This window comes from Nyctibius grandis, chromosome 1 (genome assembly GCF_013368605.1).
Source record: "Nyctibius grandis isolate bNycGra1 chromosome 1, bNycGra1.pri, whole genome shotgun sequence".
In the NCBI taxonomy this organism is placed as follows: Eukaryota; Metazoa; Chordata; class Aves; order Nyctibiiformes; family Nyctibiidae; genus Nyctibius; species Nyctibius grandis.
Window position 1 is genome coordinate 109,145,902 of NC_090658.1, and position 25,190 is coordinate 109,171,091.

The following is a 25,190-nucleotide window of genomic DNA, read 5'->3' on the forward strand; positions in this document are numbered from 1 at the left end:
TTTGAAGACTGGAGTGACATTCGCTTTCCTCCAGTCCTCAGGCACCTCTCCTGTTGCCCACGACTTAGCAAAGATGATGGAGAGTGGCCTAGCAATGACTTCCGCCAGCTCCCTCAGCACCCGCGGGTGCATCCCATCAGGGCCCATGGATTTATGGACGTCCAGGTTGCTTAATTGGTCCCTGTCCCAGCCCTCATCTACCAAGACAGATTCCTCCTCTATCCTGACTTCTTCTGAGGCCTCAGGGGTCCGGGGCTCCTCAGGACAGCCTCCAACAGTATAGACAGAGGCAAAGAAGGCATTCAGTAACTCCGCCTTCTTTTTATCCTCTGTCTCCAGGACCCCCACCTCATTCATCAGTGGGCCTACATTGCCTCTAGTGTTGGCTTTACCTGCAATGTATTTGAAGAAGCCCTTTCTGTTGTCCTTGACCTCTCTTGCAAGGTTTAATTCCAAGGAGGCCTTAGCTTTCCTAGTTGCCTCCCTACATCCTCTGACAACAGACTTATATTCCTCCCAAGTGGCCAGCCCCTCCTTCCATGATCTGTACACCCTCTTCTTCCACTTGAGTTTGCCCAGCAGTTCCCTGTTCAACCATGCAGGTCTCCTGGTACCCTTCCTTAACTTCCTACCTGTTGGGATGCTCTGATCTTGAGCTCGGAAGAAGCAGTCCTTGAATGCTAACCAACTATCTTGGGCCCCCTTACCTTCTAGTACCCTGTCCCATGGGATTTCCCCTAGCAATTGCTTGAAAAGGCCAAAGTTGGCCCTCCTGAAGTTCAGGGTTGCGATTCTGCTAGCTATTCTGTTCCTGCCACATGAGATCCTGAACTCTACCATCTCATGGTCACTACAACCAAGGCTGCCCTCAACCTTCACCTCTTCAACCAGACCCTCCTTGTTAGTGAGGATAAGATCCAGCAGCGCTCCTCTCCTAGTTGGCTCATCCACCATTTGCATCAGAAAGTTATCATCAATGTACTGGAGGAACCTCCTGGACTGAGGATGGCTGGCTGAGTAGGCTTCCCAGCAAATATCAGGGTAGTTGAAATCCCCCATGACAACCAGGCCCTGTAATTGCGAGACTGCTCTCAGCTGCCTGTAGAAGGCCTCATCACCCTCCTCATCCTGATCCGGTGGTCTGTAATAGACACCCACAACAGTATCACCCCTGCCAGCCTGCCCCTTAATTCGCACCCACAAACTCTCAACTCGCTCCTGATCCGCCTCTGGACAGAACTCAATACATTCTAGCTGCTCACTCACATAAAGAGCAACTCCACCACCTCTCCTTAGCGGCCTGTCTTTCCTGAACAAGACATAGCCATCCATGACCACATTCCAGTCATGCGAGGCATCCCACCAAGTCTCTGTAATTGTCACTAGATCATAGCCCCCCGACCGAACACGGATTTCTAACTCCTCCTGTTTATTCCCCATGCTGCGTGCATTCGTGTACAGGCATTTCAGGGAGCGAGCTGAGCACACCGATTTCACCCCAGGGGGATGGGAGGCCTCCTGGTCTACCTCAACACTAGAGCATTGCCCCAGTGGTGCAAGCCCAGCTACAGCCCCATCCCCCTTCGAATCTAGTTTAAAGCTCTCCGAATGAGCCCTGCTAATTCCTGTCCCAGAACCTTTTTGCCCCTACGACATAAACCCTTCCCATGTATTATGGTCACGCCTGGTGTCTTGTAAAACCAGCCATTATCAAAGAACCCAAAGCCCTGCCTGTAGCACCAGTCTCGTAGCCAGGCATTAATAGAGAGAATCCTACTATTCCATCCCACGTCATCACCTGAAAATGGAAGGAGGGAGGAGAAAACAACTTGTGCTCCAGACTCTTTCACCAACCGTCCTAGGGCCTTGTAGTCTTTCTTCATCCCCCTCAGACTACGGGATGCAGCTTCTTCCCCACCTGTCTGGAAGATCAGCAGGGAGTAGTAGTCTGTGGCCTTCACTAGGTTGGGGAGTTTCCTGGTGATATCTCTGATTCGGGCTCCAGGCAGGCTGCAGACCTCCCTGTGATGGGGGTCAGCTCTGCATATTGGGCCCTCAGTTCCCTTTAGGAAGGAGTCTCCAACCACTAAAACTCTTCTCTTCTTCCTTGCGGAGGAGGTAGCTATACGCCTGTCAGGTTTTTCTGACTGTGGTGGGACCTCTGATATAGGTTGCCTCTCCACTACATCCCCATTGGACCGGCTGTATTCCACTAGGGCTTCATATCTATTGCTCAGAGGCACCTGTGGAGGCGAGGTAGGCAAGGAGGGCACTCACCTTTTGCCACGGCCATAGACTTGCCTCCACTCACTCCTCTCCTCTAGGTTATTGTTTTCCACCTGAGAGGGGCAGAGTACAGGGGTCCCTCGATCCTGGGAGCTCTCCGGCAGGTGCTCCCATTTTTGTTGCAGGGAAGGCAGAGCCTGGCTCCACCAGTCTATCTGCATTTCAGCCTCCCGAATGCTCCTAAGCCTTTCTACTTCGGCTCCTCATGTATGTCGCAGCTTTTCTTTGCTGCCTCCCACACTTCATCTGCCACTGCTTTAATCTGCCCACTCTCCCGCTTTCACATGGCTCTTTCACAGCTCTGTGTCAGGAAGATATTCCTTTGTCACCCACATGCCTCGCTTTGCCGAGGTCACTTTCTCACATGCTGGTAACTGTTCCTTCTCCCCACAGCATCTTCAGATGTTATTTTCATTAATCATTTAATCAATCAATCATTTTCCATGTTTATGTTATCCTCTTTGAGGGTTTTTGATTTTCCAGGTTACTCTTCTCCTGTGCTTTATTAGACTATAGCATGCTTAGCTCTCTCCAAAGCTCAACCCAAGAATTAAATGTGAATGGGTGAGTCCATAAGCTCTCAGAAGTGCTCTCAAGATAATTAGAAGCATATATTGCTAGAAACATGGCATCTTTTCTCAATTTATCCAGAAATTACTCAGTAGTCCTGCACGGCCTGAAGACACTTCAAGAACTTACAAATGCAGAGTAAGTGTATCTAAAGCACATTTCAGGCACTGAGATTTTTAGTAATGAACTAATAAAGAAATGAGGATGTTGTGCATCCTTTTTAGACTAAGAGGAATATTACTGCCTTACCAAACTTTTCATAGCATCCAGCCTGAATCTTTTTAGCTGCAGACTAAGCAAAAATTAATCTGATTTCTTCTTTTACTTCCTAAACGAACAAGGAGAACAACTGATCATTATCTTTAATAGCACCTTTTTACATAATGAAAGACTTCTCATGCTCCCCACTCAAAGTTTCATTTTCTAGATTAAACATAGCCAGTGCTCAGAAGCTTTCTTCATTTCCTAAACCTCATGTTCCCTTTGCTGCCCTCTGAATTCTCTCCACCAGTGAGTCCACATTTCCAGTCAAGGACAATGCCTGAAAGTAGGTGCAGTATTTCAGCTGGTCTGACCCCTGCCAAGAAGAGAAGTGTAATTAACTCCCATTTTACAAATAATGCTGCTGTTCAGACTTTTTCTTAAATTTCTCTTTGGTACATAACAGAATCACACTGTAACCCAATATACTTTGCCTTCCAATACCACCCCGAGGGACTTTGTGGGATTATGCGCCCCTGGCCAGCTGCTCCCTACCTCCTTTTCATATTTAATTTCTTATCCACAAGACCAGCATTTTGTGCCATTCGTTACCTCTGCTTAAGGTGTGAGGGAAATGCCCTGCTTTTTACTCTGCTTGAGAACAGATTGCAGTTCTCATGCCTTACTTCAGGCCCTTTGCTCTTTGCAATATCTATTCACTGCATGACTCCATCCCCAGAAGAAGATGCATGCTGTGATGCTTTGTGTGATAAAAGAGTTCTGAAGAGCAAACTCCTCCTTCCTGTCATGAAGTTCAATTTTATTGCCAGCCATGGCATATGGGAAAAAAGACACACTTGGCCTCCGTGTGGGTGACACAGAAGGTAAAATCTGAAAAGGAAACAGGAGGAAACTGGTACACTTGTTACTACAAGACAGAGACAGAACAAATGGTTAAAGCAGGCATATGTAAGGTGTCCAGGATCTTGTCCAGGAAGTTGACATGAAACAGATTATATGGCATTAAAAATTAAAAAAAAATAAAGCTTACTTCAAGTATCGCATTGCCTAAATAGTCTGGGAACAGGGTGGAAGAAAACTAGCCTTTCATTATGTCCAGGAGATGAACAACTTTGTTCTGGTGAACTCAGGGAAGAAAACTCAAAATTTGAAGGCTTTCAGAGGAATGTCATGTTCAGGTGAACAGCTTAAGCTTACTTTGGGCACCTGCAAAACCACATAGGTCATGGAGCATCCGAGTTACTTGCTGCCCACCTGGAATGTCATGTACGAGGCAAAGCACTCAGGTGTGTCTCCCTGAAAACTGCGCGACTGTAGTCATAGCCTGAGGTAGAAAAAGCAAGATCTGCACCTACCAAAATATTCACACTGTTTGTTACAGTTTTGAATATGCTAGGCTTTCTGGGTAAGAGACTTTATGTCCTCCTGTTGATGCACCTTCCAATTCTTCTACATTTACTATTTATCATGTTTGTGCTACCTCCCCTTGACAGCATTGCAGTCAGCTTGTCCAAATCCGTCCTGCAATTTCCCACACATTTTCAAAGCCATTCTGAAAGAGAAGAAAGGTAAAGTCAAGGTATTTTGTTCAGTTCTAACCAGTTACAGTGAAGTCCTCCAGAAAAGACACATTTTTAATGTCTCTACCAGTCATTAAACGAGATTTTCTCCCTGAGGTATTTCTCTCTCTGTGGTTGCTTGCAAATATGGCACCAATGTGGCACTGACATACGTTTAGTTTCCACACAAAATAAGCCCACTGAACCCCACGGGTGAAATTCAATCCCATTATGGTAAAAAAAGACATGTTCTCTTTTGACTCACCTGGGTACGGCATTTCACTGATGAGACTATGTTAGTACAAATAGTTAAGCTAAGCACAAGAGTTTGCTGATACAGCAGCTATTCTAGTTAAGGTTTGAGGATATTTTGGATGTACTTAGGAAGAGGCATAATGCATGTGTACAGTCCTATACAATACTCTCTAAACATTGTTAAAGCTATTCAAATGCAGAAAAAAATAACAATGTTACACAGAATAATGACTTTGATGAATCGGTTATGGTTTTAAAGAGTCAGTGTATTTTGTGTAAGCTGCAACGACCCCTTTGAACAGCAGAGGACATTTAGTTACCTCAATTTGTCCCTGAAATGGTATCCAGAGGGAAAAACAGTGGGAACAGTGAGGAAACTCAGCCTGGGAACGAGCGGAGAGAAAGGCCCTTTTGTGCGGTGGCAGAGGCAGAATCCCACACACTCACTTTCACACACGGACAAAGGAAGAAGGGGAACATTTATCTCTTCTGGGTTTTCTAATTTTTTTCCAGGGTCTGCAGCACAAAATCCCTCCCAGGCAAGTTGTCAGCAAGGAGGAAGCATCCTGCGTGCAGAGGCCCAGCCTGGGAGATCAGTGATATCGCTTACCGCAAACCTGACACAGCAAGAGAAACTGCTGTGAAAGGACACAGCAGAGGAGAGGTCTGAGAACTGTGTAAGAAAATAATAAATACAGCTGCTGCTTTAATCATTGCACCAAGTTTCCAATGATGAGCTCGATTTGCCACGATGCTGAATGAATATGGGATGCCAGAGGAACTTGCAGTAGTCAATGGAGAAGTTGGGGTGAATTAAAGCTGAAGTAAAACTAGAATGGCAAAGTTAAAGTGCAGTCTAACCCTGCACACCACACTGTGTTGCTGCTGCATTTTGACTTCACTTGTTAAGCCAGACAGATGCACAGCAGCAACTGGGCTTCTCTGCTGAGAGGAACACAAACTCTAGATCAGAGAGACAGCAGGAGACATCACTGCCCGCAGTGACGGTAGCCCACCGCTGAGCAAGAACCAACCATGTTGGTTTTTATCCCTCATTTTGAGGCCCTTGAGCCTTTTGCATCAAAACGCTGCTGCATAAACAACTGAACACCACTGAAAGCAGGGACTAGAGTCTGAACCTGTCTGCAGCAAACTGCAGTGTCCAGCAGTGTCCTTCTTGCGTCCAGTCTCTTGTGCCCTGTATCTCTCAGCATCATCGCACTGTTGTGACAAGAGAGGATGAGACTGCCTTCAGCCTCCTGGGTCTCAGACAATGTGGTTTTAAACTTGTTAAAGTACAAAAGGCACTAGGAGAGGTCTTAGTGGTGACACTATTAAGAAAGGGTATGGCAGCACAACTGCCACAGATTTTAAAGGGACAGAGGCAGTCTCACATTGAAAATGGTAATTTTAGGCAGCTAATACAAGGGATGAATGTGCACTGTAAATCCCAGTGAGCTGGAGCACTTCTGTTCCAGAGAGGGACAAGATTTGGGACAAACCCCAATTTTGTGCTCACTGCCACCCTTGTAAGCATACCAATCATTGTGCTGATCTTAAGGGTCTTTTCCAACCTAAATGATTCTATGATTCTATGAAACTAATTCATCAGCATCAGCCTTTTTTCCAGGCACACTCAAAACTACTTATCTCCACTGCATTGCAGACTGAGTCCAAGTGCCCTGAGAACCTAAATGCCCGCTTGGGTACAATTGAAAATGTACAACACTATCGTACAGCTCCACATTTACATTATCTCCATGTGCCACCCAAGTCCACCAAGTAGGCCAATCACACTTAAAAGCTCTCATTCAGCCAGACCTCTCAGAACCTCCTTTTGGGTCAGGATCACACAAAATGCAGGGAGAGAGATTAGTCCTGTGGTTCAGAGGCAACTTGTCAAATCTTTAAGGTAAATAAAGGAAAAATGGTTTAATCCCTTTTCTCTGCCCAGAGAAATGTCAGCTCTTATCACCACATCCCCTTGATACAACCAGCAGTCTAGAAGGTTTTCTAGATGTCTTTCTCAGACTTTTCTCTGCAAATTCCTATATATGGCATCAAACAACGAAACATCTGATGGACTGTCACAGGAAAATAACTCTATAGCCTAGTTTGGAGAGTAGTCATTGGGAGAGAAGGGACATGCATTCCTGTCAGCTGTTAGTGACTCCTTCAGGATCTTTTAAAACTAATCTGGAGCATTGGCATATCTGAGTGTTTTGATGACTTACTTAAACTATAAGGTTTTGCTCATACTAACTTTCCTAGTTAGCTCTACCTTGAGGCCTCCCTAAGTGAAATGCAGTTTATCCTGGCAGAAAACATTCTCTTCTTAATTACAGCATTGCACCATTTCCCCTGAGCAGAATTGATCATACAAGCAGAACAACCTTCTTGCAGTTTAACTCACTCCATCTCCACCAGGCCATTCCCACAATCAGCTGTCTCACATATGAAGACCACAGTGCTTCAGAGACCCACCTCACCATGTCCATGTTGCCTCTGTATAAAGCATGAGTCCAGCCTCCAGCCAAGTTAAAACCCAGCCATATGGATAGGAAGCATCAGAGTTCTCCTAGGAAGGACATCACCATCTAGTATGTGCTTAATAAGGGTCATGATTTTGCCATGAAGAAAGGTGGGAGAGATCGAGGTGGTTGGGAGGGGTTCAGGGTGTCAGGGGTTTCTCAAGCAGCAGGGAACTGCAGCCTTCTGCAGAACTGGGTGCTCTTGGCATGACTGTAAAAGCTGATCATCTGCTTCAGATATAGCCCAGAGAGTAGAAACAGTGTGAAGAGCCCATAGACTTGGCATCAGAGGTTTCCTCCATCCTGTAAACAAGATGTAGAGCTGTAACAAGGGCCATGAGTCCCTCTTTTACCATGCAACTGAACAAGCCCCCACAGCCAATGTCTCTGCTACTACGACCTACTCCCTCTCCTTGCCTGCTCCCCTCAGCCTCCCCTGCCTGCTGCCACTGCAGGAGCTGATGGGAGCAGCACTTTAGGCAGTTAAATGAAGCCATGAGGAACAAGAGGGAAGGAAAAGCAGAGTACAGCTCCCAGCCCCTCTTCCTGCTCATTGCAGGCTGCTGGAGAGATGGCCCTGATGGTAGCAGGGCTATCTGGTAACTCACTTCAGCTCTGGATGGAAGCACTTTGGATAGACTGGAGGTAGAGACAGGACAGATTTGACACCCTCCTCTCACAAAACTTCTACCTGACTGCATGTTATGCCATCAGTGTTTTCAAATTTAGATTAAGCCTGCAACAGATTACATTCAATGCTGTTTTGTCTGGGCATCTAAAATGACAAACTCTTTCAAATCTTCAAAATGGTGAAAAACAAATCATTTACATGTTTGTAAGCATTTCAGTCTTTCCTCCATATCCTGATCTGAAACCACAACATACAAACGGTGTGCCACCTTCTGATGCAACAACCGATTTCACGGAAGCGCAACAGGTAACAGCAAACCAAAGACGTGACCCAGGGGAGGCATTTGAGCAGGAGCTGAGCACAGCTCTCAAACCCTCAGACTGTAAACCTTTCATCTGTCACTCTCAGGCCCCTGCTTTTTTTTATGCTAGGAATTAGTAGAGTAGGAGTTAAGCAACGCTGGCAAAGGAAACTGAAGGCTGGGTGTGGGAACAGGCCTTCTGTCTGAGCACAGTTCTTACCTTCCCTCGATGCTTAGGCTCCAGTCATGTCTCATCTACCGCAAGAGATCATTATCCCCCCCTGCCTGTTCCAGCACCTCTGCGTTGCCACTATCACTTCGTTATTTGTCATCCAACCCACGAGTTCACATGTTCATGTACATCTCGGCTGTCTTTTGCTTTACTACTGCTTGCTTCATTTAGATTTATATGCCACCTACTAGCAGTAAGGCAATAGTCTTGTTTCCTTCCATAATAAGTAATTTACTTCTGGGAGAACTTGATTTTTTTATCAGTTGGAGAAACATTCATCAAAAGACTCAAAATACTGTTTCTTTACCCTGGGATATTTTTGACTGATTTTTCCTCTCTTGTTTCCTATTTATCTCCAACACAGTCCCACTGATGCTTGTAATGGTCAGATAGACAACCTAGCTTAAAATACTGCCACCAGCGCTTTAAATTCTGTCTCACGTGGATCTCTCTGAGCTGGGTTAGCAAGCACAGTATGTCCCAGCAATCCCTTGGAGCTCTCTGGGCTAGATACCAAACCCCGCTATCATCATCATAATTCAACCAGTGATTGTAACCATGGGATATTTCATTTTAAAATATCTTGGAGTACGTGCAGTCATTGTCACCTAGGAGATGCTGAATGAGTAGGAGTTCAGCTGCAGATAATTTTGAAAAGTCATATTTTGCAGGGTGAATCAACAGATCTTTTCTTTAGCTGTGAAGCTGTCCATGTGACTATTGTAAAATAAAACATTAGAAATAATTTCTCCTGAAAATGTAGCTGCTTACATCTGGCACTTTAAAAAGAGTAGTAAAAGGAGTTGGGTAGAAGTAGAAAAGAGAAGAACAGTGTAAGATGGAGAAGTAACACAGAGGCTAAGGAAATTACTGAAATCCCAGTTACTTAACAACCGACATAGAAGTGAAGTTTCTGGTTCTTATATAGAATTATGTAAGTTATTACCATTGGTGCTGTGCCCATAAAAACACCAGTGAATACAACAGAAAGAAAAGTGTCTCATGTGTGTGTAGTCTGCCTAGACACAAACTCTTGAGGGGAAAAAAAAAAGGTATCCTTTAAAACAAGGGATATCATAACCTCAAAAAAAAAGGTCATATGAAAAGTGTCTTGCTTTTCCACATCATAGAATAAAAAGGTGGAGGAAAAACAGAGCCTGTAGGCTTAGCTTTTGGTGTCAACACAAACACTGCCCTGCAGACAAATCTTTGTCTACTACCCCTTAATGAAAGGAGCTGTCCTGGAGTTTTCTTAGATCAAAGGGAGAAACAAAGAAAAAGAAAACTATATGGGGAGAGAGAAAACAATAAGGTCTCTGTTTCCTTCACGAAATTTACTGGGGGAGCTGCCGTTTTACTGCAGAGCCACAGGCCTTTTCTATTTACAAATTCAAAGCCCAGCGCTAAACTTTCAAAGATGCTTGTGCCAGGTTCTGTTTCCAATTACCTACACGCTGTGTGGTTTCCCAAGTGGGGTTTCTGCTGAAACCGTAAGCAGTCTAAAGTAAGTAATATCCACAAATGCCGGCTTGGATCAACAGGCTATGCGCCATGCCTCCGGCATCCCCATCCTGCCTGCAGGAAAATGCCTTCTTTACTATCAAAAGAACTCAGCTAAGCTTAGATATATTTGGCTTTAATTTAGATGTAGGCCAGCTTCCCAGGAGAAAACTGGCAAGTAGACATAAGGGGAAACTGATAATAAGTATTCTTCCTGCAACACCTCTTTGTGGGTTTTCCCTCCTCCCAAACAGCTTGCAATGGTGAAAGAGACTATGCAGGATGCTTGAGCACCCAGAAGTAACAGTTGGCCCTGTTTGCTAAAAATCAGCACCCGTAGAGAATTTCCAGCTTAGGGACCCCCAGGATTCCAGTTTTGAAAGGAAGGGGAAGATATATTCAGAACTGTAGGTAGCAGCTCTTTCGGTAAGCGGGCTGTGCCCTTGGAACGGAGCAAAACACCCTTGCTAGCTAGTTTGGGTGAGGACGGAGTTGCCGCATTGCCGAGGGGTACTGGCGAGGGTTGCCCCATACTTTATTGTGAAATTTTAAACCAGAGATGCTGTGGTAATCAGCAGCTGGCTGGCAGAAGTAGGAACTGACTGTTCAGTGAACTACACCACCAAAAACATTTAAAAGGCCTTGACACAGGGATGGGTAGCACATTTTAGATATCCTTACAACCTCAGCTCCTTACATCTGCACATAGGAAGACACACACGGGCAAAAGTGACCCAGCAAGCAGATCTTCAGGCAGCACAAATCAGCATTGTTCTGTTGACTTCATGTATCCAGGTTTGCAGTCTTTGACAAAACCTATGAAATCTAATAAAAATGCAACACTTCCCAGGGAATACGCTTGGTGGTTTCTTTCCCCCAAATATTAGGGGATTTAACTTTATTACACTTAATTTTTAATTTATTTTTTTACTAACAGAATTCTAAATTCTCTGAAGTCTACAAAAAGAAACACTTCAATGCTGTAACAAGATCTTACCCTTATAGGACTTCATCTGGAAGAGAAAAAAATTGAGGTCTCACCCATTTGAATTCACACAAAGGACTCTAATGACCTGTTCAGTGCTTTTGACTGTTAGAGTTAAGACAAAGACATAATCAACCCCAAAATCTTAAAAAGTTAAAGTTAAAAAAGTTACAATTTGGACATTTGTAACCTTAATTAGATGCAGACTGTGAAGTACTTACCTTAATTTCAGATAAAGGGAGAAGAGAAGAGACTGAGAGGAAGATCTCCACTTTTTCATCCCACTTCTCTCCAGACTATGTGTCCTTCTATGAGTGTAAAATACATGGGCAAGAGGTGAAGGTAGAGGAATAGCCACAGCAGCAGTATTACCATTCCTGAACTGTGTGTGTACATGTACTACCTCACCTGGTTCCACCGCTGCAGACATCTGCGGATCAACAGAAAGGCTGGCGTCCCACTGCATTTTCAGCGCCCAGGAGTGCCCTGGCTTCAGGGGCAAAGGGTGCTGCAAAAGGTCACAAATAGGGACCAAAGCAGGAACAGTTTCATTCCACCTGTTTTATTCTGTTCAGCTCCACAGGAAGAAAATATTTGGTTCACACGGAGCAAACGCAGTAAAAAATGGAACAGTAAAATAATGCACTCTGCAGTATGAGCCAATATTCCCATAGTGCTTTACTGATGCAAAAAATGAATTTATTTCCAATACCCAATGGAATGAATCATCTTTCTCTCCCTCCCCACCCCTACTTTTCTCTTCAGAGAAAACTGATGCTAAAACAGCATCTCCCCAGCAATAAATGGAGGTTTATGGCAGAACTAGAAATAAAACTAGGTCTTCCTAATGCCTGTATTTCTTATTGCAAGAGCAGCAGAAACTAACTGCAATTCCGTTGTTCAGTCATTGCTCATACAACTATCTGTCTTCTTTTTCAGACTGAGCGTGTGCTAGCATACGTAGGAGTCAGAAAAACTCCAACTGGGAACTGTTTCCCAGGTAATCTGCACCTACGATTTCTTCTTGCTAAAAATGTTTTGCTCAAGCCTCCTTTCACTCCCCGTACTCTGTTCCCCCTCTGCTGCCATCAGCCATGGCACTGTTATACAAGGAGTCCCTGCATAGCTCTGTGGAAGATGAACCGCTGCAGTCACTCAACTGACTGGGCTCATTTGCCTTTTTTAGTGACCTCAGAGAGCAGGGCAAGTTCAAAAAAAGTGAACTTATTGCCTGGATCCCTTTGCATTTAAACTGTGCATGAGGAAGCCCTGGGACTGCTGAGGAAACCTACAGTCCATTCCAGCTGCTTCGAATACAGTAGCAACATCAAGAGTAACCAATGCAAATACTGATTTTTTTCACTGCCCCTTCAAAAATAGCTTCTTTTACAAGTTCTCTTTTACCACATGTAAGCCGAGCTATTTTCTTGGCTCTTGGGAATGAAGGGCAACCTTGTAATTTGAGCAAAAGGGAGGCCGGAACTGCGCTCTCCCCACAGACCTACAAACGAGCAACAACTGAGCCACCGTGCCTCTCTCATTCGTGGGAGAGGGAATATACAGCTTCGCTCCTTTCCGCCGGCACTGAGCCAGGCAGTCTGGTCAGGAAAGCAGCGGAGGCCAGAACGCCTTCTGTTCCCCATGTCCTTCCAGTCACTGCTTACAACAGGGAGTATCAGGTGCGCAGTCTCTGCTCCTTCCTCTTCTTGGCCGGAGGCACAATGCCACTTTCTAGACCAGGATAAAAGCATGTTATAGGCATATATAGTAATATGGATATTGATATACGCTTATACACTGACAACCTGCTTGAAAAGTCTAATGCAGCAATGACAGCAAGTGTGTCGAGTTAAATGGTGGGCTGTGCTCCTTGCCATTAGTGCATCCGTCAGCTGAGTAAGAGACAGTGTATGCTTGACAGGCTTGTCAAACAAACATTACCTGTATCAATACTCACTGTCATCATACCTTTATACTCCAACTCTGCCAAAGGCAAACCAGAGTTGGACATAGCCAGAATCTACATGCAAATAACACTTGATTAATTGAAGTAGTGCTTAACACAGAGATATGAAGGAAGTGCTGAACAATTAAGGGGTTTCTTTCAATGTTTTTTCCATTTTGTTTTAGGATAGGGTGATAAGAATACTGCACCTCCAAGGTGTGTTATTGAATCACACAGTTGGAATCAGCATTTGCTTTCAAGAAATATGCAGGTGCACAGAACTAGAGTAAGAATGCAAAGGAAAGAGGTTCAGCTTCTCTTAGTGAGCCGATGGAAGTTCCCACACAGCACTGCTCCCAGTGCTCTCCTGGACCTGCATGACTTTGTGTTTTCCTACTGGTTTAAACCTTTTTTTAGAAGACTGTCTGCCTGCCTAGAACTTCACTATGATCTAAAAAGAGAGGGGCAATAATGGCAAAAATTGATTGTCTTATTTGCATTCCCTAAAGTTATTATTAATCTCAGCTTTTATTTCTCTGATTCTAATCAAGATTCACCATTTTCTTTAATTAGAAAAATATGGGAGAGACATATAATTCATCATTGCAGATGACAGATGCATGTACCTGTGCAGAACGGGTAAAAATTGCTACAAATTTTATACTCTCAAACTCTGCAACAATTTTTCACAACAGCAAAGAACTGCAAAGCTCTGGGGGTGGGTGGGTGGGGAGAAAAAAAAAAACCTTCATCTGTAATGCACTAACATGCTGTCAATAATTAGGCCCTGATCACTAAGCTAATGGTTTCTAAATGGTGTGGGAATTAATTCTGCAGCAGTTTGTGCTCTTGCTTCATTCCTCAGAGACCTCCTACCTGCTCAATGCTTCAATCCTGCAGTTAATTTTCTTGTAGCTGCAGTCTGCAGCGACTAAAAGCACAGGTAAGCTTAACAAAAGGTGCAGAACTCTTGCCTTAAGTCTGCATTCTGACTAATTTAATTGTTCACAACTTTATTGTTTCGCTAGCAAGCAAACAGCTTGTGGTTTATTGTACCATTCTGCCAAGAAGCAGAGGGATTAAGTCTTCCCCACTTCATCTAGAAACTTAGGGCTTTATTAAGGAAAAAAAATAGCACGCTAGGGAAGGAACGTCTGCCTCCTGAGGAGAGGAAAAAGAGTTTCATCAGTTTCCAATACATAATTTTTCCCAAATCACAGACCCCCTGTATGACCTATTGGAATGTTCAAGCAGAAAGAGAAATACACAGAAACTGCAAAGAATGAAAAAAAAAGAGAGAAAGAAAATAGAAGTGGGGAAAGAGAGGGGAAAAAGGAGAGGATTACATGAGGAAAAAGACAAAGGAGAAAAATAGAAAAAAGAAAAATGGAATGGAAAAAAGAAAAGGAAAAAATAAAAGGGGAGAGAGAAAAAGACATCACCTTCAAAGCTCTCCATGCGTAAGCTGCTCACCAGGGAATTCATCGACAACCGGCACTGTCAGCACGCTGAGAGCACAGCAATGAAGGGCATGGTGTATGACTGCCAGGCATATATTGTTTCCCCTCTCCTTCCCCAGGACTTCGCGTCAGGACAGCTGTCATTCACAGGGTGCTCGTTCAGCTCCTTTCTGTCATTGCTTGCTGCTGGAGCGACCTGCCGAGCAGGCGTCACCACAGCATCAGGCCGCGCTCCCTGCCCGAGGCAGCCGAGCTTGCTCACCAACAGTTGCTCCCGGTGGTATTCATGAGATGTAGATGCTCCTCACACTCATTTCAAAAAGCAGCCTGCAGGTACTGCCACGTCTGAGTCATAAATGCCTACTGCTCCCCTGACCTATTTTTAGCCACATAGGTTTTTTTAGTCTATGAATGCTTTCTCTTCTGTTTACGGGTGCCTAGACAAGGCAATCCTGAACGAGGAATGGAGTTTGTTTCTAGGCATGGTCCCAGTATTAATAGTTACTAATTTGAGTTGGCTTTGTCACCACCCACAATGGGTACGTCTGTCCGTAGGCTGTAAACTCATGTTCGATGACACTGTTGTTTTGTACACTTGATAATTACTTGGTATGACATGGGAGTTCCCAGGTATACGTGACTTCCCTGCTTGCACAGTCTAGAAACAGAAGCAGATTAGTCTTTCCAGCAAGACTTCTCTGCCTTCAGGGGAATACAAATGAACACCATCTGCCTCCAGATGTTTTCATACAAAATGCTTTGTGATTTTTCAAGTCCAATAGACGTGATGCTAAAAACATGCATTGTACCTGGAAACAGATAATAGGGAGTCCTCCACACCCAAATCAAGAGGACTTTGAAACCTGAATCCTTTGTGCTGCAACTGGTGGTTTCAGTGTTTCAGAACTGGAAAATTAAACTTGTGACATGGCACAAGGTATTGGACCCAGGCACATCATTTACCAGACTGTGGACATACCTGAAGCTTGAGCCTCGGGCCTAGGCATCCTGAGGTGCAAAACGGTCAATGAACCAAGCAAGAGTATACACTTGAGATAAAATTTCATTGGCACTAACCTTCCCGATGTCTAGTTCACAGCACAGAGAAAAACTACAGAGTTAAGGAATTTAAGTTCTGATGAAGTAAAGAAAAAAATACACATTCAAGTTAGTGATTGCCTGAGTCTTATTCTATCAGAGCTTTTCTTTCTCTTTTCCAATGGACGTCCCTAGTAAATTACAACAGACTCAAAACTCTGGGGCTGAACAGAATAATTTTTCTGGCAACCTAAGAGGTTTTGTTGAGTTATTCCAGATTTACCCTGGTTTAATCAGCAGCAGAATTTGGACATTCTGAAGAAAACAGAAGAAAGCTGAAATAGGCAGAGCCTGCATGTTGGGGTGGCTAAGGAAATAAGGGAAATGACACCAAGTCCAATCCCACATAGTGTCTCTATGAATCTTGGAGTTTTCAAACAGGTTATATGACTTCATTTCAAGTAAAGTATCTGATGAGAAAACAAGTAGGAGACAAAGTATGAAATTCAAGTTGTGTTTGATTCTGCTTTTCCTTACACCACTGTAAATCTGCTCCAGCCAAAAATCTGACGTGTGACATAAGACAGGAGAGTATCCTGGGAACACCTGCATGTAACTATGTAACTTTTATAAATAAATAATGTACTTTAACGTACTGACAAAAAAAAAAAAAGGAAATAAAAATTGACTGAACTGGAGCTTCTGCTAATCTGCACTTAGGAAAGTGCTTTCACTGCAGAATACTTCATGTTCCAAATACCCAGGGCACTGTGAAATGACAATATTCCTTTTTGCTTAATCTTAGAAACATTTCCTAAATGCTTTACCTTGTCATAATCCATATTATTTTGTCTTTGCTTTATAAGAACACACATAATACTGTTTACTGATTGGATGGATGACAAACACCAGTTACCCAGAAATCCCTAAAGGGGAGCACAAGCTTTTTGTATGTATTTATTTCATTACAGCGTAAGCTGAAGTACAGAAAAAGCTTTACCTATATATACTTCAAAAATGAAACTGTTAATACATCGGTTACACATAAAATTCACCTGAATTGTGAACAGTGTCTAAAGCATTTGCATTAGTTTATCTGTTTTAAGTGGCAGCATTGACATTGTTATTTCATGATTTCACAAATTTGTCCAAGGTTTATCCATTATGACTTAAAAGCAAAGCACAAGACTCCTGCAAAAAGTAGCTTATTAAACGCTGTGGTTGTTTCAGATATATTGCAGGTGCAAAATGGTAAGACTGACAACATAACTGGTAAAAACTCAGGCTGTTTAAGAAATATTTGAAAAAAAAATGGTCCTGTAGGCATCACTGTCTCAAGTACTAACTCTGGTTTCCCTTCACTGCTATTTTTTTGTTTCAACTGAATATATAGTAGGCATTTTTAACTCCTAATTATTCTCTTCCCTCTTACCCCTCTGTCCCACACTCCCATTTCTTCCCATTGAGTAATTTATGAAAGTTAGAGAGCCTCCAAAATAGCCTGCTGATTCCTAATTCTGATGGGTTCTTTCCAGCAGCTCTCAGCATTCAATAGGCCAAAACAAATGAAAAACGTGTGATTATATATTCTGAGGACACAATTTTACTGAGCTTGTGTGTCAATCTCTGCTTTTAGTAGCAGTAATGTAAAGTCAGGATAGTTCCAGTAATCTATTAAATGTGTGGAACTACTAGAAACTTGCATTAATTATCTCGGAGTAGGAGTTGAGGCAGTAAATATACTTAAATAAAAACATACTTCACTACAATAGTACTTGGGCTCATACTGGTAATAGCTACACAGTAGCTATTATCTGTTAAATCTAATGCGAGTCTGGTGTGCAGAATATCGGCAGACAAAAAAAGAAATTCATTAAATGCTTGTTACTACAACAGCTCAACAGTACCACCATTTCCCCTTCTTGTACTTCCTTAAGTTTCCCAGGAGCAGTGCCACTCAACAATAAGCCCAAAGATACAATTCTGTCTAAATCTTCTGCGTTCATTCAAGTAGAAAGCACTACATGCCAGTCCAGACACAAAGCAAATCACCCCAGTACCACCGCTCAGCTTTGTGATCACGAAGGGTAACACATCTATGGAGCAGTCAATGGAATGGACACCGTAAAGCAGGAAAAGCAATAGGCCGCTCATGAATGCCGATAGTCAGGATACAACACTCTGAGAGCCAATCAAACAGCACAGGAGAGTTACAGCTTTCATGTGAATAATTTATTCTTTTATCACTTTAAATTTTACCAGGTACTTATTTACAAAGAATTTTTTTGTGGACAGAATTTACATCAGCTACTGCACAATTTTATCCATTAATAGGGTATGATTAGCATCCTTCGTCGCTTAACAGCGCCTGTTTTGATCAAATAGGGTTATTCTTTTGCCAATTATTCCTTTCACTTAGTTTCCAAGTGTAAACAGAATTTATACAAATGCCTTTGCTGCAATTAAGATTTCTTTTTATGGAACCAGTTAATAGATGGAAGTAGTAAAGTTCCATCTGTTATTAGCATTTGCTCAGAAGGTTTGTTTCTTTATTGAAGCAGGGATTTTGTTTTAGATGCAGTGAAGACTTTCAGCATTTCCCTGCTAGGCACTGCAATGCCTCTTTACCAAGGCGTCACCTCGACAAGAATCCAGATTACCTGCTTGGCCTCCCAGTACAGAGCATGGAGTCCCTCACCCCAGACTGGCCACCCAAAATACAGAGCCTGTCTTGGAAAAGTTTTCACAGAAGAAAACTTGCCCAATGGCACCTACATGTACTAAAGGTGTCCTGAATTACCCATCCAGGAGCTGGAGCCTTGAATCTACACAGAAGTCAAGGAGCAGGGGCCTGGGTGCTTTTAGAGGATTTACATGAGGTTCATCCCTGAAAAAAGAGCTGTAGGAGGTGGCCCCAATATTCTTCTTCTAAATAGTCATCTAGATTTGAGAACACACACACACAAAGTGGGAGGCCTGAGTTCAGTCCTCACTCAGCTTGAGGGAATTCAAGCCTACGTCCTCTAACAGACGACTCTGAAAACAGGAGCACTCCAGGGAGGAGGAAGCAGAAAAGTTATCTCCTTCACATCCTACTAGAAGTTGGAGAAGGGGACTGTGAGGTTCATGGAGCAGAAAGACAGCAGAGAGGACTATGTCTCTCCAGCTAGTCTCAGATCCCTCACTGAGGATAAGGGTTTGAATTCACCTACCTGGATAATTTCTGAGACTTTTAGCCAATTAATGTATAACACAAAATGCAAAAATATTTAGAGGTGAGGGATTAGCTTCAAGAGGTCCTTCAATCCATTACCAGTCAGGCAGTAGAAGATGTGGATTGAATCCTTGCAGACTGAGAACACATACCTCCACGTTCCCATGCAAATGCAGTAGCCTTCAGGCTATTAGATAAAATAGCTCTGTCCTAAAAGCAAAACATATGCAAAAACAATTTGAGGGTGGCCTGGCCCTTTATTACGTGCCATAAAACCATATTACACCGGTGGCTTCTGGGTATCGCATCACCTAGTTTCAAAGGAGTTTAAGCAGTAGCTAGGTAGGTGTGCAACTGCTCAGAGGTGAGCAGTTCGGAATGGGTGCAGGGGAACTGCTCAACAGCTCCCCACATCACAGGGACAGTGGTTGCTCAGTTTAACTTAAACTGGAAAGTTCTGGGATGTCAATTTTGGTCTTCAGTGCCCGAAGTCTACGTGAATTCTGCTTGTAGTACCCAAGTTTGGTGGGTTTTTTTTGAATACGCTAAAGATATAATTGGGGAAAAAATAACTCTCAGCAAACCTTCCTCAGGTTTACCAGGGAGGAAACAGAGGCCACAGAGTAGGAAATCTGGCTAGAAACATGCCTCTGTTGTCAATCATCAGCCTGCAATTATGCAAAGAGTGTACAAAGGAAACAGATTTGACGGACAGCTACTAATGAAGACCAGACTCTGCCCTCGCTTACATTGTGTAAACAGTGAAAGCGGGTAAGAACTTGAGTCAACCTTTTCTAACAATAGGAGCCAGCAAAAATACAAACCACTGCAGGTTCGCAGAATGCTTATTACTGTAAAGATTATGCCCAAATATATTTCTTCGTGGAGTACAGCAACAAATATTGGAAGAAAGGATCTGTTTCCTTCTTCCCTGAGAGTCTGTGGCATATTTTCACAGCTTAGATCATGGAGACTTCTCAACACTCATTTAGAAGCATTTTTATGCATTAGTAGGAATGAAAATGCTTAATTAATGCTCAATTAATAGAAATGCAAAAGCTGGCTTGATTCCTCACTATGCTGTAGTATAAGAGCTATACTACATAATATTTTGAACTATGAAATTGTATTGTATTGTAAGACAAAACAGACATTTCCTTGTATGTTCCTGGTGATTCTACTAATTCCAAATCTGGCCTAGCACTTATGTCTTTAGTTTAAGTATGCACGTAAGTGTTTCACTACACAGCTTGAAATATTTTCTACAGTTAACCTAAAAATGATGCTGAAAGCAAACACATAATTTTTCTTTCCTGCTCAAGCTACAATGCTGTAATTTAATTTAGAGTCAACATTTCCAAGGATTCTTGTCTGAGAATTAAGTCCATCATTCAGTGAAACAAAATCACTTTCTTTGTGAACCGCTAACAAATATGCCATCTCTGGTACTAAATTCCACTGCACCAACCTCCACTGAGGCTAAGGTAAGTGTCACACTCTGCAGACCTGCAGCTCCTACCTGAGTGATGCTTTAATTAGCTCACTAGCAAATAGGCTTGCTTGGCTAAGAACTTTTAGGACTGGACCACTGATTTTTATAGGACGGCTAGCCAGATTAGCTGCGTTAAAACCCCGTGCAAGACAGATGGAGAAAAGGTAAAAAAACAACATGAAAGTGAAGGAAAGAATTATCTATAAATTTCACTATTCTCTTCTGTGAAGATGGTGTCTCTTACGACAGAGCCTGCTGCCTTCCTTTGGAACTAGCAATAACGTATAAGAATGCTGATGTCCTGTTTAACAGAAACATCTTAATAAAACATAAAAGATCTGCTTTCTTTGATGTAAGGTCCCTACGTCTTTCTAAAACGTGAAACTATTCTAGAGCTTTGAGTATAAACAATTCCCTTCCACAGCCCGTGCCAGTTCCAGGCTGAATGACCAATAGCAAAAACACTGGTTCTGTTTTTCAGAAAAGATTTTTCAGTGATTTACGGTAAAGCTAAAACATTTGCCTCGCCTATTGATTTTTTCATATAAAATGTATAAAATAAATGCATGTGCCCTTTTCAATACAGTCTGTCTGTGTAGACGGTTTACACCTTTCCAGTTCTAAGTATCATGACAAAAAATATGCTCCAGCTTTCCACGGGCAGGAAGAAGCTTCGTATGGTGTCGTCTCGTTAGGATGCTGCTCCACAAACAGCGCTCTTGGGCGGTTCAGAGTCCCAATGACAGCGTACGTTATCAGCACGTACTGCAATTAACAAGGACTTATTGATTACAGCAATCATTAGATCAAAATAAATAAAGCAGTCTCTCAATCAAAAGACACGGAAATAACATCATGCTAGTGCACAACATAACCAACATGTGTAGCGCATTCCTGTTTTCCATGTCCTCCTTTGATGGTCTTGCACTAAGTTGGAAAAGCCTCTTGCCACAGGATACTGAACACAGTGAAACATTTAAGCTGTCTGCAGTCAGTTTCAAAGAATTTACATTTGGTTTAGGTTAATTTTCCTTGACCTGCAGCTAACTAAAGAGCAGCTGAAGTACAGAATACTTCCCCCAACTCTAGTGGCATACATGGTCACGTCAATCAGTTGCTGTTTGAACAGCTTCATTTCCTTTTTGTTATAATTTAAAATCTCTGATAAAAAAGGTAATAAAATGATGTCTTTTTATACAGAAACCATTGCCTTTTTCAAATAAAGAACATATCAACATTTCATATCTGCTATAATATGCCATATTTTAAAAAGGTAACTTGCCTTTTTCTTTTCTTTTTGTATGCCAAATACAAACACGTGGCACTCATTTGTGTCACTGAAAACTTTGAGTCTGGTATCTGTCAAATCCTTTGTGGTTGAAATTCCTGGGACCACACAGTGCCATGTCTTCCTTAAACCATCTATTGCACCAGAAATGAAAGGCTGTGATGGAGATGATCTTCGTATGCTTTTCTAACACAGGAAATAGCTGGTTTAACATAAAAACAAATGCAGCTAATCTACGTCGCCAGCAGTGAAAGAAAACAAATGGCAGAAAAGGCTCCAGCCTAGATTGCAACTACGTGTAAATACATGACCAACACTAACGTCCCATTATGACACTGTTGCCAGGAATTTTTTAGAAATCCAGGTGTAAAAAAGTTTTTATCTCAGACTGGGAATTGGCACAAACATAATCCAGAGATTATCCTTTATAGCAGCTTTCCCTTTCATGTGCTTGGCTTTTCACACAAGCACAGCAAACACGGGAAGAGTTACGAGTTACAACCAAGTGGCTCCAGCTCAACATCTTGGGAGCAGAGAGGAGGAAAGAGGGAGCCCCTTCTCTCTGCAGACACATCACAGAGGGTCCCCTCTGTAGAGGGGAGTTTGTGGGTCCCCCACAGCTACAACCCAGCTCCCTGCTCAGGAGGCCAGAGCCAGGCTGGCCACCTCACAGCGGGAGGGAGCCCTCCTGGTCCCCTGCTTTGTCCAGCCTCTCAGGCAGGGTGAGCACGAAGGGTAGGAGGACACCCTTGGCATCCAAGGGAGCTTTAAGAAGCTCCCTCTCAAAGGTGCCCTTGAGCCCACCATCCGCTTCCACCTCACCGTCCTGGGCTAGGCTGAAGCGGAGGGTGCCGGTCCGGTTGACGCAGTAGATGGTGTTGCCCAAGGGGACACAGCGGAAGGGCTGGATGGGGCCACTGCTGGGCCGCAGGCTGGCGCACTGGCTCCAGCACTTGGCCACCGTGTTGTATCGGAAAACTTCAACACCACCGCCAGTCCCACTGCCTGGGGTCTGCTCCCCACCGCGGCCACTGCTCACGTCGAAGCGGTAGATGAAGCTCTTGAAGGCCACCATGTCAGCAGAGCGCCGGCGGCTGCTGTTGTAAGGGCACTCCTGCCACTCATCACGCTTGGGGTCATATTTGAGCAGGCGGTAGAAGAGGGAGCCCCCCGACACATAGATCTCCCCGTTGCAGGTGGTGGCCTCATGAGCCACAGCAAATGCACCCTTGGGCAGGGGTGCCACAGGGCTCCAGCGGTCGGCCCGCGGGTCGTACCTCTCCACAGTGAAGAGGCACTCGCCCCCCACAGCATACAGGTAGCCGTCCAGGGCCAGCAGCTTGAGCTGCGAGCGGGGCTGAGCCAGCGGCCGCACCTGGCTCCAGGTGTCAGTGAGGGGGTTGTAGCAGAAGACCTTGTCAGAAAGGCGGGCCCGGGACTCACTGCCCGCTGGCCCTGCTGCGATGCCTCCTGCCAGGAAGAGGTAGTTGTGGAGGACGCACATGGCGCAGCCCTTGGCATTGGCCTCCTCAGGCAGGCGCGTCAGCACCCTCCACTCGCCGCTGGCCTCCTGGTAGCAGTGGATGAGGGAGCCGCTCTCATCCAACGACACCACGGAGGAGGGGCTCTGCGGCCGGCTGCTCTCGCGGCTCTGCGGCCGGCTGCCACCACCCGGCCGCTCGAAGGCATCGCTGACCTCGGCCACCAGCAAGCAGGGCCGGCCGGCCTCCATGCGCCGCTGCAGGATGAGGTCCCGCTCAGTGCCACTGAGGCGGCCATAGACGCCAGGCTCCCGCAGCACCTCCAGGTAGTGGTCGCTCATGAAGCGGTAAGCGGCCTCCCGCAGCTCCGCCAGCCGCTGCTTCTTGGCCAGGCAGAGGAGCTGGTAGCAGTTGTCGAGGCGGAGCTGGGCACGCATGGCCTCGGCGGCGCAGTGCAGGGCACAAGGCATCTGGAGGACACGGGCACCACTCACCACCTCGGCCAGGTTGTCGTGCCGCACCTCGCCCATGCGGGCCGTGTACACGTAGTCGATGAGAAGCCGCAGCGCCCCGTAGCTCACCCCCTTCACCCGCAGGACGTCCCGGGAGGCGCGGGCCCGAAAGTAGTCACTCTTGGCCGCCAGCACCGACTTGTGCGCCCGGATGCGACGCCCCGACACCTCGATCACCAGGTCGGGCTCCTCGGCCGGCCGCTCCCGCGTCCCCACCGCCGCCTCCTCCTCCGCCTCCGGCTGGCAGGCGGCGTTGTTGATCTCCCACTGGCTCTCCACCACCCGGCCGCCGGCAGCGGGCGGCTGCGGCTCGGCAGCGGTGCCGCTGAAGCAGAGGGAGGAGCTGAAGCCGCAGGGGGCGGCCGGGGTGGGCGGTGGCGGCGGCGGCGGCAGGGCGCCATGCCCGGTCCCGCTCTCCTCCTCCGCCGCGCCGTTACCCTCCATGGAGCCGGGCTAGCTGCGCCGCCGCCGCGCCGCGCCCGTGCCGAGGGCTCTCGGCCGCAGCCGAACGGCCATCACCTGCGGGGAGACCGGAGAGCGCTCAGCTTCCCGCCGCCGGGCCCCGCTCCCCCTTGCCGGCTCCCCCCGGCTTCTCCGGCTTAACGTTCCGAGCCGCCGGTCTCGGGCGGGGCCGTCTCTGGTTTCCGGGGCTAAACCCGCGCTTCTCCTTTCCCCGCAGCATCCATCCCGCGGCTCTGCCGCCCGCAGCTGCCTGCGGCACTAGCTCACCCCCTGAAACCTGACCTCTTTCGGGGGGGGGGGATCGCGCCGCAGAGCACCTCAACACCCTGAAAAAAATTTTAAGCAGTTTGCGACCCTTTTCATGACAACTGGTCCCTACGCCGTGCTGGGCAATGGGGAAAAACATCCTTCAAAGGCAGATAACTTGGGAGTACTACCATGATTTATTCACCTTGTGCAATTATTTCAGTGGAACATCATGGTTGCGATCTGTTCTGGAAGGAGATTCCCCACTAGCCAAGTCTTCCTTTACATGATCTTCACAAAGGTTTCTTCGTACTCCTCATGTGCATTCTCCTTGTTTAAAAGAAAGTGTAAAAAGTTGATTAGTTTTAGAATCACAGAATCATAGAATGGTTTGGGTTGGAAGGGACCTTAAAGATCATCTAGTTCCAACCCCCCTGCCATGGCCAGGGACACCTTCCCCTAGACCAGACTGCTCAAAGCCTCATCCAACCTGGCCTTAAACACTGCCAGGGAGGGGGCATCCGCAGCTTCTCTGGGCAACCTGTTCCAGTGTCTCACTACCCTCACAGTCAAGAATTTCTTCCTCATATCTAATCTAAATCTACCCTCTTTCAGCTTAAAACCATTACCCCTCATCCTGTCACTACTTGCCCTTGTAAAAAGCCCCTCTCCTGCTTTCCTGTAGGCCCCCTTCAGATACTGGAAGGCTGCTAGAACGTCTCCCCGGAGCCTGCTCTTCTCCAGGTTGAACAGCCCCAACTCTCTCAGCCTCTCTTCATAGGAGAAGAAATCGATATATTCTCAGTTCACTCAGAAGTTTGGGACTATTAGAGTTATGCTTCCTTTAATAGGATACTATATTATCTTAAAGTGACCAGAAGTATGCTAATAGATTCTAATTGTTTACAAAACACATCAAAGGATTTTTTTGCTTTTATGACAAAAGCAATCTGACATGTATGTAACAGCATATGCAGCTG

At 45.2% G+C, this 25,190-nt stretch overlaps 1 protein-coding gene across 1 annotated transcript; it reads right to left on the reverse strand.

Moving 5' to 3' along the window:
- Positions 1 to 22,176: 22,176 nt before the first annotated feature.
- Positions 22,177 to 23,946, reverse strand: KBTBD11 (kelch repeat and BTB domain containing 11). The gene has a single exon (XM_068413340.1). The coding sequence runs from the start codon at positions 23,944 to 23,946 to the stop codon at positions 22,177 to 22,179; it is 1,770 nt and encodes a 589-aa protein (XP_068269441.1).
- Positions 23,947 to 25,190: the final 1,244 nt, after the last annotated feature.